At 39.3% G+C, this 20,694-nt stretch overlaps 2 protein-coding genes across 4 annotated transcripts in view; both read left to right on the forward strand.

Moving 5' to 3' along the window:
• xpr1a (xenotropic and polytropic retrovirus receptor 1a) overlaps positions 1-14,026 on the forward strand; it is a 69,897-nt gene extending 55,871 nt beyond the window's left edge. For all 3 annotated transcript variants that reach the window (XM_088426359.1, XM_088426357.1, XM_088426358.1), the window contains exons 10-15: positions 2,025-2,193; positions 3,133-3,333; positions 9,111-9,277; positions 10,374-10,513; positions 10,706-10,927; positions 11,000-14,026. In XM_088426359.1, the coding sequence (XP_088282485.1) occupies positions 2,025-2,193; positions 3,133-3,333; positions 9,111-9,277; positions 10,374-10,513; positions 10,706-10,927; positions 11,000-11,057 (957 nt within the window). In that variant the 3' untranslated portion in view covers positions 11,058-14,026. The remainder of the gene's footprint in view (positions 1-2,024; positions 2,194-3,132; positions 3,334-9,110; positions 9,278-10,373; positions 10,514-10,705; positions 10,928-10,999) is intronic.
• Positions 14,027-14,891: 865 nt separating this feature from the next.
• acbd6 (acyl-CoA binding domain containing 6) overlaps positions 14,892-20,694 on the forward strand; it is a 30,279-nt gene continuing 24,476 nt past the window's right edge. Inside the window, exons 1-4 of the mRNA XM_088426686.1 lie at positions 14,892-15,366; positions 15,473-15,537; positions 15,824-15,920; positions 19,826-19,902. Of these exons, the coding sequence (XP_088282812.1) occupies positions 15,088-15,366; positions 15,473-15,537; positions 15,824-15,920; positions 19,826-19,902 (518 nt within the window). The 5' untranslated portion in view covers positions 14,892-15,087. The remainder of the gene's footprint in view (positions 15,367-15,472; positions 15,538-15,823; positions 15,921-19,825; positions 19,903-20,694) is intronic.

Consider the following 20,694-nt stretch of genomic DNA (forward strand, 5'->3'; position numbering starts at 1 on the left):
AAAAAGATTTTGTCTGCTCTCCGGTTTGTTCCATAATTGTAAAAATTGGTATATATGTTGCGATTTTTTGTTCCAGTGTAAATATGTTTGCAAATGTTTTATTTTGATAATTCACAAAAATAATCTGTCAGCATTCATAGAGGACATAGAGGTCTAAGGACTGAAATTCTGGGCAGTCTGACGATTTAAGGTATCTAAACGATGATCCGATTACCATAAATATTCATAGATTAATTTTTGAATCGGTTAGTTGTCGATATTGTGTTGCACCTCGAGTTAGCTCATTCTGCAAATATTAAAAACAAAGTCCTCTGTATGCACGTTTTCTAGTGTGTTTGACAGTTATGTGGGTGTGCCTGTGTGTGTGTGTCTCAAAGATAAAAAAACTACATACAATTCATATCTGTATCTCAATTTTTATGTTAACAAAACCCTTCTATCTTGCTTTGCTCTTTGTCTGAGCTGCGCTACATGGCCACATTGTGCTTGAGCATGTGTGTGTTGAGGGATAATGCATTCTCATCCCAGGGGAGATGGGACGCTGTGACTGTGCAATCATTACCGGCATAGAGCCATCAGTATGCTGAATCTCTCAGCTCGTCCTCTCCCTGCAAGAGCCCCCCCTCATATTCTTGTCCTTTGCGTCAAGTCTCCCTGTGCTCTTCCTACGTGGTTCTAGCCAGCTAATCGTCTCCAATCCTAATTTATGACACCTGATAATAATAAGTCACATTTCATCAGAGAACATTTAGTTACATATTGTCAGTCAGGTGCTTGCAGTTGTGTGTTATTAAGAGTTACATGAGCAAATAAACATTGTGAGTGTGTGTTCATCTAAGCCATGTGTGAACTCGTCTGACAAAATGAAGCAAAGATCAAATATTTCATTTGAGGACAAACTGCAGCTCGATTATTATTATTTGCTAAAGCAATGAAACGACAGCCTTAGAGCCTTGAGACGTGCACACGCGGCGGATAGGCTCGATCAATACGCACTGTGATTGACAGGTTATATTGCTTATGTATTTGCTGACATTTTCAATGTGTCGGTGTATGTCTGTGTGTGTCTGTGTGGATTGTGTGTGTTCTTTGAGGGTGAGAGTACACAGAAAAGGTAGCTGCAACAAAATGTCACATGTGGCCCTAGGGTGGAAGCAAATTGAGGGTTAAAGCATTTTACAAAAGGTTTCAGAATTCTCCACCCAGTGGCAAATACACATCATTAGGTACATGTGATACAATACCAACACAGATCCAGTACACAAAAATGATTGACTTTTAATTGAACAATCTATAGGATTGTTAGTTTGCAGTGGTCTACAAACACACCTAAAAACGATGCCAACCCACAAGTTTTCTACCGCTCATCTGTTTTCCAAGTCAGGTCATTTGTCATTTATGAGGTAAGTCGTAATTGGTAATTATTACCTGAGCACTCAGCAACTGTAATGTCATTTTCAGTCTATAGCAAGTGTCAAAAATGGCCGCACCCTCCGATGGAAAAGAACTGTCACTTGCACAGGACTCAAATGTAGTCCAAGTGACACAAAACCATCCCCATTTAGCATGTCTTGTGGTGTGCTAATGAGGTATTCCATTAAGTGCGGTTAACTGCTTAGCACACTCTTAACAACAAGCAATCATGTGCTGATTCATTGTTCGCTACCCCAAATTGCCGTTTAACACCCTGCAATGTGAATACAATCGTATATCCCCCTAAGTACTTCAATAAAGCAATGCAATAATTAAACCGATTTGAAACCCTAAACCTAATTTGAAACCCTACTTTAAAACATTAACAGTTTGAAGGCGTTGCCATGAATAGACATCAACACTACCGAGAAATGCCATCGACTTCATTTATGGGAATTGGCGGAGAAAATGTTTGGGAATTGTATTACAAAGAACACAAATTATCTTTAAGAAGGCATTTTTTTTTCCTTCAACTGTTGTATTGAATCATGTTGGATTGTGAAGGTGTATCTAATGAAGTGTCTAAGACTGTACATCATGTGTGTTTCCAGTTCCGAGTGTTTACGGCCCCGTTTCACCGAGTGGAGTTTGCCGACTTCTGGCTGGCCGACCAGCTCAACTCTCTGGTGGTTGTCTTGATGGACCTCGAATATCTCATCTGCTTCTACATCTTTGAGCTGCAGTGGAGCAACAGCATGGGCCTGTTGCCCAAAATAAACGGTGCGTCAGTCATTCTTCCTCTTTCCAACTTCATTACGTCTAACACCTGTTGATGTGTTCTTTGTCACAAGATAACTCGTGGCTTGTTTTTGAACTGTCTTTTGTATAAATATAGATTATTGCAAAGCAATAACAGAAATACATTTGAATTGACGTACAGACATGCATGTAGCTTGTCAAAATCCCTTAATGAGGCACAGTAATATTACCGGTTTTCATTCTTTACAGAAGATAAAGAATACATGCCTGTAAGAATTGCCATATTGTCTTTCTAAATATGTTGAGCCACTTTTTGTATTGAAATAGCCACTGCTTGAAAGCTTATGACACTGTGGCACCAAAGCTGTTGATTATCTCACTAGCAATGTTTGCTAGCATTAACCAAAATGGAGATTATTAAGGCAAAGCCTTGTAGTTGTTTGAAAAACATAATGTGTAATTGTCCATGTTATATGTTTAGTTTGGCAGTAAACATTAACTTGGAGTGATAATGAATGAAGCACCTTTTCTGGTTAATTGGCTAATATGTCACCCAAACTCCTACTTGTTTTGAATTTAGTTGTGTTTACTGTCAGCAAAGAGTGCACTGATCTCAAATTTTTACTCACAATTCTAGGGGGGAAAAAATTGTCCAAATGAATTGGACAACTACTAAATAAAATTAGTTAGATCTCAAGTAGGGATGTCAGTATTAGTATTCACTCTTTCGGTACCCACTGATACAGATTACCGATACCAACATGTAATTTAACACAATGACGCAGAAGATGACTGCCACGATAAATAGTGTCAACCACTGCCAAGGAAGACTTACTCAATGCCAGATGTTTTTTTTTCTTTAAGTGTCAGTGACTGGTATCTGTAACCTCTACAAAAACCCAATTTCATAAAATAATAATAGCAAAAAGAAGTAACTGTATTTCATGTATTTCCCTTCAGATTCGGGTAGCTTTGTGTGCCACAGCTACTCGTACGGCCTGCGCGCCATCATCCAGTGTCTGCCCGCCTGGCTGCGTTTCATCCAGTGCCTCAGGCGTTACAGAGACACCAAGAGGGCCTTCCCCCACCTGGTGAATGCTGGCAAATATTCCACCACCTTCTTCGTGGTCACCTTCGCCGCACTCTATGCCACTCACAGAGGTAATAACACACACACATACACATCTGCACCATGCTGTTCATACACTGCAGCTCCTGGCTAAGATGAGGAGCGAGGCTATCCTTTCAAGCAGCATGTAAGCACACAGGCTTTGTACTGAGGTTGTGTGGGTATGAAGCAAAAGTGACCTTGAGAATATGAATGCCAGAAGTTGGCCTTCGTTCAGCTGACACTGCCAGCAGCTGCATAATATAGAAATGGAAAATGTTTGACTAATGCACCTATGGCTAAATAAGGTGTTGTGCTCAGTGTGAGGGTCACAGAGGTTACAGAGAAGAAAAGACAGACAGTTGGAGAAATAAAAGAAAAGGGAAGGAGCAAAAGCAGAAGCAGAAAAAAAAACAACATTGACAGTTTGCGGTACATTAAAAGTCAAGTCACACTCAATCACACAGCCCTGCAATCAGGCTGCAATTATTCTCATCTTGGAGGGCAATCGCTAAGGAGTTGCTCGCTTAGGATGCTCAAAGACTGGAAACGCTTCTCTTCGGCACTTTGTGTCGAGAATGTCTATCACATATTCTGGACCTCATGGCTCATTTCAAAGCATCCCGTTTTTCTCCTCTTCCGCTAAGATGTCAGTTTATAGATTTTTTTTTTTTTTCTTCAGACCAATTCGAGCTCTTCTCCTTTGGAACAAATGTGATTCCCCACTTTTATTTTCCGATAGACTGTACACCCATTTGCCTCTGCATTAGATACACCTGCAAATTCTGCCTTACAAAGATCATAATGTTCAGTTAAGTTGACGCTGCCTGAGAGGTATTGATTTCATAATGTAAATACTGGAATAAGGGAGGTAAGCTTCGGAATGAAAAAAACGAATCAGATGGTTGATGTTGCGTTTATTATAATAAAACACATATATATTTTTCTTTCTTCAATATCTGGCAACTTAAGACGATTGTACTGCTTTGTAGCCCTTAAAAATAATACTAAAAATATTAAAAACAACATTTTATTAAAACCCCAATCTATTGCCCTTGATTCCAATCAGCTGTGAGTGACATTATCAGACCCTATTTCCCATCATGTGATTGGGATTCAGACATCCCTAATCGCAATAATACAAACAGCAAAATTGGATCAAACATGGACATTGGCAAGGCTGTTGGCCCCACCCCACCTTTCACTCCAGTTATGCATTTTGATCACAGAGACTCTTCACTCTTCGCTTTTTCTCCCCCAGGTACATATGAAAGTATAAATATAGTTAAGTGTTATTGTAAAACACAACATTTATTGTATACATTCTATTGGTATGGCTAGGCAATTGCCTAAAAGATGTCACTTCTTACTTTTGTTAGAGCTTATTTGACCACATGGCTGTTATGATCAAATATTTTATTGGAACTGCATGCATAATAGTAATTGCTATTTCTATTAATATTTTGATGTAATCCCCTTTGCGAAACATCAGGGAGGAAGACACTGAGACAGGCCACTAGGTACCAAACGCAACCATTAAGTGACATCCTCCTCCCTCCTCTAGTCTGAAGCCCGTTGACTAATGGCCTCGCTTCATGTCTTATTCTCTATGAAGCTGCCTTTCATCCCACACAATATTGGAGACATGGACCTCTGGCTGGTTCATTGATGGAAGATGGTGGGAAATTGGATACTAGCACACATGCAGTGTGAATATTTGATGCTATTTCCTGCTTTAAAAAACACACATTTAATAATACACAGTCATGGAGAGATCATTTACTACTATGTTTATTATTGTGGTTGTAGTTTGCAGTGGCAGTTCTACAGCCTTGCATCATGCCGAAAGCTGGTTCTAATTTGTTGTTCCTGGATCTCTTAAACAACATTGCCACATTTATATATAATTGTGATTTGATAAAATAATGCAGCTGTATGAAAGTTACTGAAGTGTAAATAATAGCTGTTGTGTCTTTTGACTAAATGAAATCAGCAATTGATGTCGGAGAAGGCCAGAGATCACTGTTCATTTATTATCGGCTTGCCTGTGAGGACGTGTCACTATCATCGCTAAACCCAACACGGACTGTGGCGCGCGGATGCCGTTCGTGTGTGACCTCACCGCCTCGCTCCTTCCAGGAATGGCTCATGTTTATCTCCGGGAAAACATCGGAGGATGAATACTAAGAATTATAGTCTCTGTGTTCTATGAAGCCTTTGAAATAAATACTCAAATCACTGCTCTTACTATTGAATTTGACTCCCATTTTAGTAAAAAAAAATTCTCTTGCAACATACACACAAGCTTCTAACCAGTTTGATGCCAGATGAATTTAAATCTGTCACTATCTTATCTATTTCAAATCAATGATCCTATTGATTATTCCATCAAATAATCAAGTTATCGACCCCTCTTCCTCATATTTTTGTAATAATCCACTTTGGTTGACCATGGGTTTGATTGAGTGTATATTATCTTCTATACGTGTGAATTTTTAGACACCTACTAAATTGTCTATGCTAACCAGTTTGTAATCACCATTAGCATTATTAACTTTCTAGCCATTACCATTAAAGGTAAACAAACAATATTATTTAGTGTTATAAGAATGTTATGCATGTAGTAGTGCTTAAAGTAACTTACAGGCGATGCTTCAACATTATTCCATGAATAAACTTGAGTGGAGCTGTCTGTTATCTGCTATGAGGTCAATAACTTCCTGTTATTCTTCTTCCCCTTGCTGACTGAGCATGTTCCATTCATGACTGCCCCCTACTGGTTAAATTTAGAACAATTAAAAGCAAGCCACTTTAGTAGCAGGTCCTATTCTTGGATAAAACAGCCCAGCTGCATTTTGGGAAGTTCATTCATTTATTTTGAGAAGCTCCATGTGACATGCATATTTTCAAACACTGGAAAACCAACTTCGTAAAACCAGATATTTGCAGAACAGTTTGTTTTCCCCATATTTACAGTGTATTACCATTATTTTCTCTTCAATTGTTTGCAACATCTTAGTAACAGAGACCATGCTTATAGACTTGACATCACTTACTATAATATGTGAGAAGTCAATTTGTATTAAATATTCTGCTAAATACTGTGGGACAGGAGGAAGAGAGCCCAGAGGTTGAGCATGAATAGCAACTAGGCTGGACCTGGCAGCTTTTATAACTTCATTTATTACACTGAGCTCAGTAATGAAGCGCGGACGTGTAACAGCACACTCAAACACATGTGAATGAATAAAGATGAAAGACTCTGGATAAGGCCAAGCATGGTCCAGCCGCAGTTAATAATTCCGAGCCCTCTGAACCTATTTTATGTTGCAGTAAATAATCTACATGCTACTTTGCTGGAAAGTGTCTGAATTAATACATTTTGTGATATGTACAACCTCCAAAGGTTTTTAATTGTCTCAGTGATAGCTACGGGTTGCCATAGAAACAGTTGATTCCATTAGCAGTGACAGATTGATGATGCTGAGATAGAAGAGGACATTTTCGAACAAAAAAATGCCTTTTTTTTTCAGCAACCATTGCAAATTGCATTTTCAAAAGAACACTTAAAACAGATACTATGCCAGCAGTGTTTGACTTATTAAACTTCGGAACTGCATTAGTTGTAGTATCTCTATGTAGGTGTATGTATTTCATTCCGCAAGGTTAGAAAATAGATGTTGTATCATTTTCTGTTTTATCTCTGGCTCATCTGCCAGAACTTTGCGTCATTCAAATTAAAAGCATACCGAGTTTTGCAAATTAGTCACCGTGACAGTTTAGCTGTCATAATTATGATTTACTCTATGATTGGTGATATGATGATACATAACATTATTTGACCCCATATCCCACTGAGGAGCGAATATTGGCGCGTGCAGGCGAAGATAGCAGCTCTCCTCATTTTGTTAGGGTTCGATCAAGGTCACCAATGTTCGTCAAAACTTTACAAAATTTTCAGAGGTTGCCTTTTTTTTTTTTTTTTTTGTGCCGGCATAGGCGCTTTTAATCTTGTCATGGTGCATTCAAAGTTTATAAGGTTTGCCAAACTGTCACTAGAGGTTGCCAAAATGTGACCAGACGTTCACTTGTATTGCTTTTGTCGTTTTTTTTGTTGTTGTTTTTTTTTCCCACTGGTGCAGTTTGGCAAATGTTGGCGATGTTGGACACTCACCAATGTTTGCCTCAGGGGATAAGGGCTTTATCGTTAATCAGTTGTAATTTACAGTGAGCAAAATGGTGTAACGTGTAACTTCATGTTTCAGTTAATTTGCTCTTAGTTTGAAAACAAACCTGCACTTTGGGAATTCAATTTGGTATAAATTAGATGAAAAAGTAGTAAATTAGATTTGCTGTTCCCTGCAAAAACCCTGTTAAAATCTGACGTACCCCCAAAGTCCCTTTATGTACCCTCAGGGGTACTTGTAACCCCATTTGAGATTCACTGGACTAAACATTCAGGATAGCCATGTTTGTGATGTTATGTGAGCATTCCTACCACCAGTTTGAGACCCCGAACCTGACCAACATTAGCCCCGATGGCACATCTAATCGCTGTCCATTCAGCTTGCGTAACCTTTTAATCGTCCCTTGGCGGCCCAGGAAAGCAAAGGGTTAAATGCCTTGCGCTTGGCAGGAAAGAGCAAATCACATCAGCCCATCTTCTCCTGCGGCTGGAAAGTCTCAGCAGTGGTACAATGGGGACTTTGTTAGAAAAGCGAGCATAAAACGGAATCAGCGGCACGCGGAGCAGCACTGCGGGTGGGCACTGAGTAGAAATGTCAGTGTCCTGTCGCTTCTTTGGCGAGGCAGAGGACAAATGGCACTGAGGGATGGGAGTCAGCCAAGCCTGCCTATGCGTTGTGCATGCCGCAATCTGATGCAATTTTGCCAAGCAGGGACCAGTGTCGCATCCGCCGTGCTCACACCCAGATGCTCAGGTGGTGTTGAGCCAACGAGACACATTCTCGCGTCGCAAGTCACCACCGTAGCACTTAAGTGTCTTGTCAAATAAGGTGTTTTGCGGCTAGTTAGGGGGATGCACGCCTTGTTTTTTGCAGATGATTACTGTATGCAGCTGACTACTTGTACATACTACAAAAAAAGTATCTATCTCTACAATGTATTAATGCTGTATTCTTTTTATGCATGTTTTGTGATTATTTTTATTTTCAATCTAAATACCAGCATGGCTCAATAATGGGAACTCCTGACATAGAGTACAGACCTCCTCCAAGGCCTTCTTTCTCTCTCTCATTTTTTTTTTTTTTGGTTTGGGGCATATGTTTAAAAAATTATGAAATGTAAAGGCTCACTGTTCCACTTTAGTTCTTGTTGGTCAGTCTGCTACTTGGACTCTGCAAGTGGATTGAAACACTGGCAACATAGTAATGGCCAATTAGCTTCCACCTGTACAATCTGATGAGATCCATTGTAAAAGCTTTGTGAATTTATTGGCTTTACAAAGAGCTTTATGCTCATTTTTAATGAATATTGTCACAGAAGTATTCATTTTATTATTGCTTTTTTTTTCACCACGCTATGTGACTATCAAGTCAACCACTATATTAGGTACACCACCCAGAATGTCAAATCCTTCTTGACAAATGTTGACAGAGCTGACAAAAAGTGTAAAATATGTTTCACGAGCTCCTTTAATGTACATCCATCCACACATAAAAAAGTTGATTTTACAGAACTAATACGTTGATATCGATGACATGGTGGCTCCCTCTACTGGTGAACAGTCGTTGCTTGCCGACTTGTGGAGAGGAAGTAGAGATGGGATACACACAGCCCTAAATGTGTTTTCTGTCTGTGCGTGTTTCAGAGCAAGGCCACACAGACGCCGACATGTTCTTCTACCTGCTGATCGTCTTCTCCACAATTAGTTCGTTTTACACCCTGATCTGGGATCTGCGCATGGACTGGGGTCTGTTTGACCGCGGGGCTGGGGAAAACACCTTCCTCAGAGAAGAGATTGTTTACCCGCATAAGGTAAATTTGCAAGCACACACGTAACACATCCTTAGTCTAAGCGCATAATTGCCTTAAGTCTAATCAAGGCCAAGGTCAGTGACTAATAGTGTGCTGGCTCCCTCTAGTGGCGAAGTAATGACTGCCGAAGTACCGAGCAAAGCGCTGCGTAATGCAAATATAAATAAAACGTTTCTTATTTTCTTGTTTTTTTTTTTTTAACATTTAGGCCTAATAGGCTACTGCATTTTAATGTTGTTGTTTTTTAATATTTAGACCTACTGTATTTTATTGTTGGTTATCATGCTGGTACAGGGACAGCTTTGTGAATTTTGAGGTGCTACTGTAAGTCATTTTTAAACTAATGATAAAAATGTTGCCTCACCTCAAAATGTCTGGTTTACTCTGACCAGGATGATTGATGCTTGAAAAACCTAGTGTGTGTTTTCACTCAGAAATTCTGAGGACATTTTTTGGGCGGGGTGCCTTTTTTGCATGTTTGTTAAAACAATAAGTTGCTCACGTGAGAGAGTGACTATCTCACAACTTAAGTTAATTCCTCAACCTTTAGATGATTTTTTTTTTTTTTAATGAATGGGTAAAATTCACTCAAAGACCCGTATAGTAAAATTTACTTGAGTAAATAAACTTTACTTGTTTCTGTGTCAAGTAAATACCATTCCCATGTTTCAGTGTACTTCTTTGTAGATTATTCTGGAAAACCCTTACATGATTTGATATAATCTTTCTAATCAAAAGTTAAGTTATATATCATACAGATTCATTAAACATTTGGAAAGAAGTTTTTCAGATGACAATTTCCAACCATTTCTTTCTTTCTCACAAAGTGAAGTATCTCATGATTATTTTTTATTTTTTAAAATCAATGTAAAGATTGTAAGGAAAGTAAAATATTACTTTAGAAACAGTCCAAAAATATTCTTAACATGAAAATTGTCCTTATGAAAAGTCTTACGTTTGAGTCTCTATGGTTAATTTCTTGAATTAAGCTACATATTAGCAGCTATAGAAAATGGATGAACGAAAATAGATAAACCATTTTATGCTATGTGTATACTTTGAATGAGTCTAATGTCAGCCTCTGTTTTGTGTATAGGCTTACTACTACTGTGCCATTTTAGAAGATGTGATCCTGCGTTTTGCTTGGACAATCTCTCTCTCTCTGACCACTATGACCAAGATTCACTCGGTGGGCGACATCATGGCCACCGTGCTGGCTCCCCTTGAGGTTTTCAGGTACCTTTTCTCCATCAGTTTGCAACGGGGCAGACGTACAAAGTTTCGAGGTTGCAAACGATTTTGATCAAGGTTATTATTCTTAATGAAACCGTAAGGCAAGAAAAAACGCTGCCACCTTAGAAACAACTCTGTCGTAAACCGAGGACCCGTTTTTACCGGACTTCTAACCGGCGTCTCGGATCTCGACAGGCGTTTCGTGTGGAATTTCTTCCGTCTGGAGAACGAGCACCTAAACAACTGCGGTGAGTTCCGCGCCGTGCGAGATATTTCGGTGGCGCCGCTCAACGCCGACGATCAGACGTTGCTGGAGCAAATGATGGACCAGGAGGACGGTGTCCGGAACCGTTCGGGCAAGAAGACCTGGAAGAGGTCCTACAGCCTTACTCTGCGACGCCCTCTACTGTCCTCTCAGTAAGAAGAAAACACTAACTGACTATTAAGATGGACTGTGAGACTATTAATATATATATATTTTTTTTGTAGATCCAAAAAGGACACAAAGGTTCTAATTGAAGATACGGATGATGAGGCCTTCAGCTGAATCACCAGCAAGCAATCAGCATTGTATACAGACAGCCACGAAAACATGCACACACACACACACACACACATGCACACATACTTGATGAATAGTCTGTATAAGTTTGATCAAACACTTAAAAAAAAATAAAAACTTAAAAAAAAACAAACAAAAAAAACATGTCGCTGTGCAATCAAAAGCATGGAACTCCAACTTTTGTGGATTTTTGTTCAACAAAGTAAACACGAGTATAATTGTGAATTTTATATTATTTTTATTTTTAAAGTAAAAAATAATAACAAGAATATACAAGATGTCATTCTGGGAATTTTTTTCAACCTTTAACTTTGCCGTATCTTTTGTAGGAGATGCTGCATTTACCTTAATGCCTCTAAAGCTTACACAGGCGCATGCGAAAAATTTGATTATCCCTTTGAAGCTGAAAAAAGATGATTGAATGAAATGCATGTCTCCAAACGTCATGGTGGTTTTTTTTTCTTCTTAAACTAATATTGACGTTTAAATTTCACTTTATGTGGAGGTTGTTTTCAAAATATACTCTCAGATTTTGTTTGAGGATTTTGCAAGCAAATCTATAATTTGTGGATTTGCTTTTCTTTAAAAGATAACTAAATAATAAAAATAATGCCCAATCTGATGTCACTTTTTTCAGAGGAAAAACAATGTTTTTGCTTTTCACCAGATTTGGCAATACAATCCCTGCTTTTTATGGCTTTAGGTTTTCTGTTCAAAATCAAATTGGAACCCTTTGCTTTTAATTGCTCAGTGACAAAATCAATGAGGGTCTCACAAAGACCTCATATTACCTCATGTAAACACACACACATAAACACACATAACGTGGTGATATAACCTGCTGAAGCACAAACAAAGTTTTAAACTCGACTTATAAAAAAACTACTTACCTACAAACTGCCATGGTTTCATTCTCAGGGCATTGAATCAATGCCTCCCACCTGCAAAGTCCTCATCTGTTCACGTAAAACGTTTAGTTAGACATAAGCACCCTGAGATTGGTTTAAATGTTTTTTCAAGCCTTCGCTATTTCTGGGGGTTCCTCCCTTCAGCTCTTGAGGTAAAATGCATGCTCTATCGGGTTACGGTCTGGTTATTGACTTGGCCAGTCCCTTCCACACAGTTGTCATGGATTGAATGCCCTGAGAAGTAAATGACCTGGATAAATGAGAATATCCACAAGCATGCCATGGTTATCTTCCTTTCCCTTCCTTCTCTCTTTTCATTCATCATCTCCTTCTGTCTTTTCATTTTACCGTGCAACAAAAATCTAGAATATTTTTTTTTTTGTTTGTCTCCAAAACGTTACATACAATGTTTTTTTGTGTGGGTTTTGGATGAAAAGGAAAGAAATGTTCAAAGACAGCTGTGATTGGCACCAGCAAGCCCACGGCCCTTTTGAGGACAAGCGGTTCGGAAAAAGGATAGAAAAATGGAGATGAATGTTTTTCGTTGTTGTTGCACGGGTTGTGCTTTATTTCCAATCGAGCTACATCGACGACTGTTTACACGCCTTTTTGGACTACTTACAGGATCAACAGGGACAACAAGAAAATCAAAAGACTCCATAAAAAAAATACAGAAGAAACCAGAGGAAGGACTCAACATATCAGAACAAAACTGGTTTGACCTCAATAATGATTATTTTATACTCTTTTCCAGTTTTTCGTTTGTTTGTCATTTTGTTTTTAGTTGTTATAAAAATTTCAAAGTGCTGATACAATGTTGGAGGCACTTGCAGGAAAAGTGCATTTAATACACAAACTACTTGTACACGACGAGGGATGTTGCTTTGTTATATAATACTTTGATGTGCATTAATACTGTACTGTCCTAGTCCCAGTTCTGTGTCGTTCCTACTTGTGAAGTAAGCATACAGTCACTGATGGTTTTTCTAATATTTGGACTTTTTTGGACACGCGTTTCTACTCTATTTCTTGTTAAACCCCAAATCGATCTTTGCGAAATTTTATGAAAAGCTTTTTGAGCATTGAGTCCATATCCTTGAGGTCTATGTGCTAGTACACTCTTTGTCTTCACTAGTAAAACCATTCAGCGTGCTAGTCGAATGACTAGAGCGTGCTAGTAAATGACTGTTTTACTAGTGATGATTTTTCACTACTGTATAGCAGTTTTTTTTACACAGTAGTCAAACAACTTACTAGTGAGGCAAAACTGCGCGCAACTAGTGACCCCAAAAGGCCAGGATGAGCGTGCAATGTGCTTAAATGTGAACCCCCCCCCTTTTTTTTTTTTTCAAAACACAAGCCACTGCTTCCCCCAATAGTATGTTTTTGTACAGAGTTGCCTTGCCTGCATGCTGCTTATGTTCATTGATGTACATATGTTTTAATTTATTGTATTTATATTAGCAGCCATGATTGATGTTGCCATTTTGGACAAGCAGTATTTTGTAGCTTTGTTTTGCTTCGTTTGCGTGTGTGTGTATTCTAATCCTGCTTCTTTTCATGTGTGCTTATTTGTTTTTTAAAAAGACAAATCTGAATGTTTCTTTGTTTTTCTCAAGTGTACATCAGTAAATGTGCATGAAGCTATCGTGGCTGTGGCATGAGTTGTAGTAGATGGACACACTTTGACCCACCGGAGTTAAGAGGAAAGTACAGCAGATCTATTTTATCGGACACAATGTTTTTTGCTCCACCCATGATGTTCAAATGCTTCATAGTTGTGCATCTTTCCTCTTGTAGTTGTTCTCCTGTAGACTAGCTGAATGTGATGTTAGATGGATACCTAGATTGTGGCTAAATGTGATTTTAATGTAAGACTAAAAGAAAAATGAACGTTTCCTTAATGTAGATCATCCTCTTTCAATTGAGTAGTTTGTACATGTGGAGTGTAGAACACTGTTCTCTATGATGTATTTGTATTTCTGTACACACTTTGGTGATCCTGTCATATCTGGGTTTTATAAACCAATGTTATTTTTAAATCTCGCTCTGCCTCTCCTCATTTTTTCCCCCTGTGGAGATACATTTATTTCGATAGTCATCTGACGTTCACACCTTTTCCCCTGAGTCAATTATAATAGATTTTAGCATGGTATGCCGAAATTGGGATGAATGTTGAATAAAATGGGATAGTTTGGTACAATAATAATAAGTAAAATAAAACATCACTTTTATATAGCGCTTTTCTCGACACTAAAAGATGCCTTGCTATGGATACATTATTTACGCAAAATGTTTTAAGCAACACGCAATAACTACATTGAACGTGATTTTTTTCCATCACTGTAGTTAAAAAAACAACTAAGCTTTAGAGGAAAATGTAATATCTAATCATTTTCTGCCAGAGACCGCAACATCTTTTGTCACATCCGCGTCCGAATTCTGCAAACATCTCCACTAATACGTTTGAAAATGTTATGGATAGTCAAAATTCCACAATGCGTGACAGCACGAAGTCATTTGGAAGCCAACCATTTTCACTCTGCGGCCAAATTATTGCTTATGTTTATCCGAAACAACTAGCTGATGGCTGGTAAACAAAATGAAGAAATTAGTGTAGCTCTGCCTTCGAGAATTTCAATTGTTAAAATAAAGGTAAAAGGCAAAAGAAATAGTGAGAAAATAGTTCAAAGATTTGGCGTTACTGTATCGTTGGATTTATACATTTTATTTTATTAGTGATTTCCTAATGTAAAACAGTAAACACTATTACTATAGTGACTCGTGCATTTCGAAATTATTACATACTCGGGTAATTATATACACACTAAGCACGTGGAGGAGCTACAGCTGCAAAGTTAGACGGAACTTTTCTTACCAATCTGAGTTGTAGTCGGTGACATTATTCCAACGTACGGCTGACGGACCAAACACGGAAATGAACCTGACTGTCAACAATCTTATTACTATCGGTTTCTGAACCCGTCAGCAGCGCATACATTCTACAAACAACGGTCCTACCGCTACTCTGTCCTATCATTCCACAGTTTCCCCACGATTCTAAGCCGCGCGTCGTCGGTAACGGTCCACTGACACCAAGAAAAACAATGGCTTCCAGGTCGCCGTCATCTTCGCCGGACACTGCGACGGGTTCAGGTACCGACCCGGCCCGGCCAGATACCGGGGAGCCCCTCGGTGGAGCGGGTTCGGACTCTGACTCAGACTTGGGCTTGGGTAAAATCGACTACGGTGCGATGGAGGCGGGAGACCGCTTGGAGGGTGATGACCTGGTACAGGAGTTCGAGTCTGCCGCTGAACGTGTTGGAGGTCTGGTCCAAACGGCCAGCAGAGACCAGCTACTGTATCTCTATGCACGGTACAAACAGGTGAGTTCTGTCCTGTAAAACTACCGTTCACTGGCGTGGTGTATGACCTAAACCCTGATGACCACATTAAGAAATGAACATGTAAACAATATGCATGTCGTCCTAGGTTAAAGTGGGACAATGCAATACTCAAAAGCCAGGTTTCTTTGACTTCGAAGGACAGAGGAAATGGTACGTCGCTTCTTTCTCTCGCCATCCTCCAATGCTCAGGTCTTTCTCAAACACACACTTGATTTTGGTTCAATTTATACACTTAGCCCAACAGGTGTCCCCAAATGTTTTCCTCATGTGGATTTTTTGTAGTATTTTCTTTTCTTTTGGAGAACGTCCTTCACAAAATCACCACTTTGTCCAAACCATTTGTTAGTTATCTGCCAAATTTCTCCTCATTTGTGGATTGAAAAACACTTAACAATACCATTTGAAAACACATCAAGTAACACATTTTCTTTTTTAGGCAAGCCTGGAAGCAGCTTGGAGACATGGAGCCGGAGCAAGCAATGCGAGAATACATTTCCTGTGTCAATGCCTTAGACCCCGAAGGCAGCCGAAGGGTAATAATAGTCCTTACTAATCAAATTACGCCCACTGTGCTTGTAAACTATGGCGTCAAACTCATTTTTGCCACTGGCCTCCTTGTAAAGTAGTTATTAAATCCCTTTGAGGGAGTTGTGACTGTGAAATGTCCTTCTGACATGCAGTCTATTCATTTGTGTCCACTGTAGTGGAGAGTTTTTCCTCTATGTCTTTTGACTCATTTGAGCTACCTTATTTTAGGCAGTTTTTGACTGGTAAATGGGCAGCAAAGTTCTTTGTACAACTGCACAAGACAGTTTACTAAAAAGACAATGCTTAAAGTTCTTCACTGAGCTGAAATTTGAATTTAGAATATTTCAAAATGCATGATTAAAACCAAAACTAAAATAACATCTCAATCAATGGTACTAATGTAAAAGGGCAGGACTGTCCAAACACGGTTCTCTGCATGTGTTCTAGTTTTCTATCCCTGACACACCTGATTCAAATCAGCTCAGCAGAAGCCTGATAATGATTCTGATTATTTGAATCAGGTGTGTCAGAGAAAGAAATGTGGGAAACATGCAGGACGGTGGCGCTTGAGGGCAGACTTTGAACACCCCTGTTTTAAGGACTTGAAACTGACATTTTGTCACAATTTTCAGGGACCATCTCCCACCCCAGATTGTGTTTGATGGTACAGGTGTAATTTTTTATTTTTTTGTAGTTGCATAAGGTGAATTAATTTGTCTGGTTAATCAAAATGGGTGCACAAAGAGCCCTGCTATATATGACAATTTGTAATGTAAGCACAATATTCATCAAACATAATGGAAGTTGACATGTTTGATTTGTTTTTTTGGGCCACATAAATCTATGTGGTGGGCCAGATTGGGCCCCTCTACCTTGCGTTTGATACCAATGATTTTAAACCAACTTTCATGTTGTTTCAATTTAAGGTTTTTGGGCTTTTGTTTAGTTTATTGAAGAAAGTGTGTGATATGGTTGATCAGAGCATTTTTTTGTGTAATCTCAAACTAATATAAATAATAATCATGGCAGTATAGATACAGTAGATGGTTGTTCAATACAGTATGGCTGATTCTTTTTTTTTTTGCAAATAATGCAATGCATAGTTTCTGCCTTTAGGGGTCAGTCTCACTGCATTAATTGTAAAGGTTAGTTTTTGAAAAGAAATATTCATCACCATAGTTTTGAATCATTTGTCGTTTTAAATGGTGAATAATGCAAGATGTTGGCACAGAGCGTGTCTGATTGTAGTGCGACACAAGCGAGATGGTTGATGCTCTTGCGTCAGGAGAGTTTGTGTTACCACGGTGAAGGGAGTCAGTTCGGGGCAGCTGCAGACTTCTTCAGTCACGACTCACAACAATAACGTTGCGCTGTGAGGCTGCCCAGAGAAACGCTGCTCATGTCGAAAAGTGCGAGGAGGAAAATAACAAGACAATGGGAAGCCTTATAACCAACTGCACAGTATACAGTATTAGCCAAAAGAGAAATCACCCCAGAGGACAGGGATCAATTAAGTAGCCGAATTGCATGCACATATATATATATATATATATATATATATATATATATATATATATATATATATATGAAATCCTCTAATGTTTTCAATGAAATGAGTTGCTACCTTGCATTTGATCCTGTATTATAACAATGTCAGCTTTGTATTCAGAACTCTGTTGTTGGTATCAAAGAGAGTTCTCACTGGGATGCCTTTGGGAAAACTAGCAACAATAATGTGATTGTTTGTGCCTTAAAGCTCTTGGTGTGCTTTTGTTCTCTTCATGTAGACTTCAATACCTGTCCTCTTCCTGTTAATGTTGCCCCGCCCTCATCTCTAATCTTCCTCTCATTGTTTGCTCTTCTTTCTTGTTTATGTCACTTTAATGACGTCACACTCATGCACAGGACCACGCTTGACACATTCTTGTTCCCGGGAGGGGCGCGAGGGGGAATAATTGCTGACTGTGCCTCATCGCCACACAATGCCATTGAGGTGGTCGAGAGCGCTGCCTGCAAACGCACAAACCTGGAAAGAAGCTGATTGTATTACCGCGGCATGGCCATTATTTTGGAAGCGCCAGTAAATAAGTCGCGTATGGACAGAGAAACAGGGCCGAGAATAATAGCCAGAAGTCGACCTTTGTTCCCGCTTCAATTGTTAAGGGGAAACTGGCTTTAGATCCGATTATACGGCAGGGATGCGGGGACGGCGCATCAGCGAATATTCTGTTTCACAAGTGGATTAGTTTGTCCCAAAAGAGCACACGCCGTTCTTTCACTTGTTGTGTTTCTCCCCCGCTTTTTACGTTTTTACGAAATCTGATTTGTGGAGGTTTCTTTGGAAGTCAAGTTAAATCATTGAAGAATTGGCCGGGGTCGCATGAAAAAAACAAATTTAATGAGAATGCAGATGGGTGCAAGGCCAGACTTTTATCTCATGCATATCATTTTATTCGGATGCATGCATTTACCAAGACCTAAATAGTGGTACATGCATCTTAAGTCACATGCAAACCACAAAGTAATGTGCCAAGCCTCCTCTATATTTTGTAGAAGGTTTGAAAAGCGGGTATCCTCTCACAAAACTTGCAAGTTCATGAAATGGCTCAGCTGGTCTGAAGATCAAACTCAAAAATGGACATTACTTGAGCCCTGAGCAACTAGGATGTCATTTTCATTTGACTGCTAAATAGCCACCCTCTGAGTTTGATTTTGCTGCTTAATTAATCTAGTATTAACATTATTATTAATCCAATTTCTGGCTTGACATCTAATTAAAGGGATACTAAACCTTATTTAGCTATTTTCAGCTGTACAAACGTTGATATTTCGTCTATAATTAATTTCATAACATTATTTACCAAGTACAAGTCATACTTTTAGGAACAATTTTTTTTTCACTTGCTGTCGACTGAAAATGACATCACATGTGCTCAAGGCTCAGATAACAAACAGCCACGGCTCAATTTAACCCTAACCATGACCATCACCAGCCTTGAGCACATGTGAGGAAGTTTTCAGTTGTATACATGGAAAATAATATAGTTATACTGCTGAAAATGGCCTTTTAAGAGTCCTCCCATTTTAATTTTAACCTCTCTGAAGTTAGATTAGAATTCTTAACCGTATCCAAAACCCTTTTGTACCCTCAGTTGAGGCACACGTTGAAAATCACAAACAATAGTATAATACACCATTTAATAGTACAACAACAACAGAGCTGCAACAAGATGCATACTCAGTATGCGCTAATGATTAGCGTATGAATATTCTTCCTGTGGTTGTAATTCATTATTTATGAGGTCATGCCAAAAACCTGTCATGCATTTTTTTTGCATTCATCAAATATATATTAAAAAAAAGTCCTATGTTAGGGCCTGACTGGTATGTAGAAGAAAAAATACATATAAAAAATTAACTGATCAAGTGACCAAAAAAAATTGAAAACATTAATGTATAAATTAGTATTTGTTTCTTCCCAATGCGTTCCAATAGGTTTCAACTATAAGTGGACTTTCACTCTGCGTACGCATTCCCTGCAAACAGCGGTGGTCGACAGTAAATATATTTTACTGAGTCGGTAAAAACTATTTTTCAGATTTTATTACTGAATAACAAATGCAACACACAGGTATACATGAAGTGTTACCTTTGCTACTTTGTGGGAAAAAAAAAGGAGTTATTGATACTTTTGGATAAATGCACACGCATTTGGGTCATATTAACCCAGAGACATTATTTCTTTCTTGAACATAAATCACTGGTTAAAACAATATTGTGTTACTAAATAAGGCCCAGGTCAAAGTGACCCAGGAATATTTTCAAGGACTGTGGCATATTGAGAGCTTCAAATTTTCAATTTCCATTTCCCGTCCGTTAACTTAACGTGGGTGTGATATGTGTGCGACAGGAAAGCCGAGGAGCAGAGAGAAGAACGGGCTTTGGAGGAGCGGCGGTCAGCTCTTTGTACCAAGAGGAGACAATCAGGTAGTAGAATTGCACATATACAAAATCATAGCAAATTTATTTTAGCGCTCAACAAAAGAACGTAAAAAAAAAAAGTCAGTAAGGCTGCAGACTTGGCTGTGCTCACATCGCTTTGCTCTCGGCTTTGCCGTGTTTGATTACATTCAACAGAGCGTAACATACACTCCTGATTTATGTTAATGGAATATTTTCTCTCGTTTCATCGTGCATGGCGGACTTACTCAAGCTTAAAGAGCTCATCTTCTTTCCAATTGAAAAAAAGAGTTTTTTTTATTTTGGGGGGAGGGCAATCGAAATGAAATGTTGTAATCCTGCTGGTTTCTCTCGGTAATTAGTACGCGCAGTCTTCGGAGACATCGGCCAGTGTCTCCCCTTTTTAATTACGTTGGCATCGAAGGAAAGGGGGTGTGATGACGACACGGTGAGCACGGCGGAACATTACCAGAACTCCCCCCGCAAGTAACAAGCGCGGTGCCACCACAGCGTCCCCGATCGCGCCGGAAGCCGAGCAGAACTCGTCGGAACTGTCACATTGACTGCTTCGCCGCCTTCCAATTTCATCTTTGCTCACAAACACACACCCTTCAATATTCAAGAGCGACGCACCTGCCGGCGTTAATTGCATCGATCGCCCCTCACCTCGCTGGCGAGACGCGCGTTTGCGTGTATTGATAAAAGCGCCATTGATTTGCAATATGACTGCGCTCCCGAGCTGATCGGCGTGTGATTGAGGAGGCTTGGAGCGCCGCGTTTGTAATCCCCACGACCAGACATGCTGATCTACACTGGAGG

Source organism: Hippichthys cyanospilos, chromosome 10 (assembly GCF_059441005.1).
Source record: "Hippichthys cyanospilos isolate Australia breed blue-spotted pipefish chromosome 10, RoL_Hcya_1.0, whole genome shotgun sequence".
Classification (NCBI taxonomy): Eukaryota; Metazoa; Chordata; class Actinopteri; order Syngnathiformes; family Syngnathidae; genus Hippichthys; species Hippichthys cyanospilos.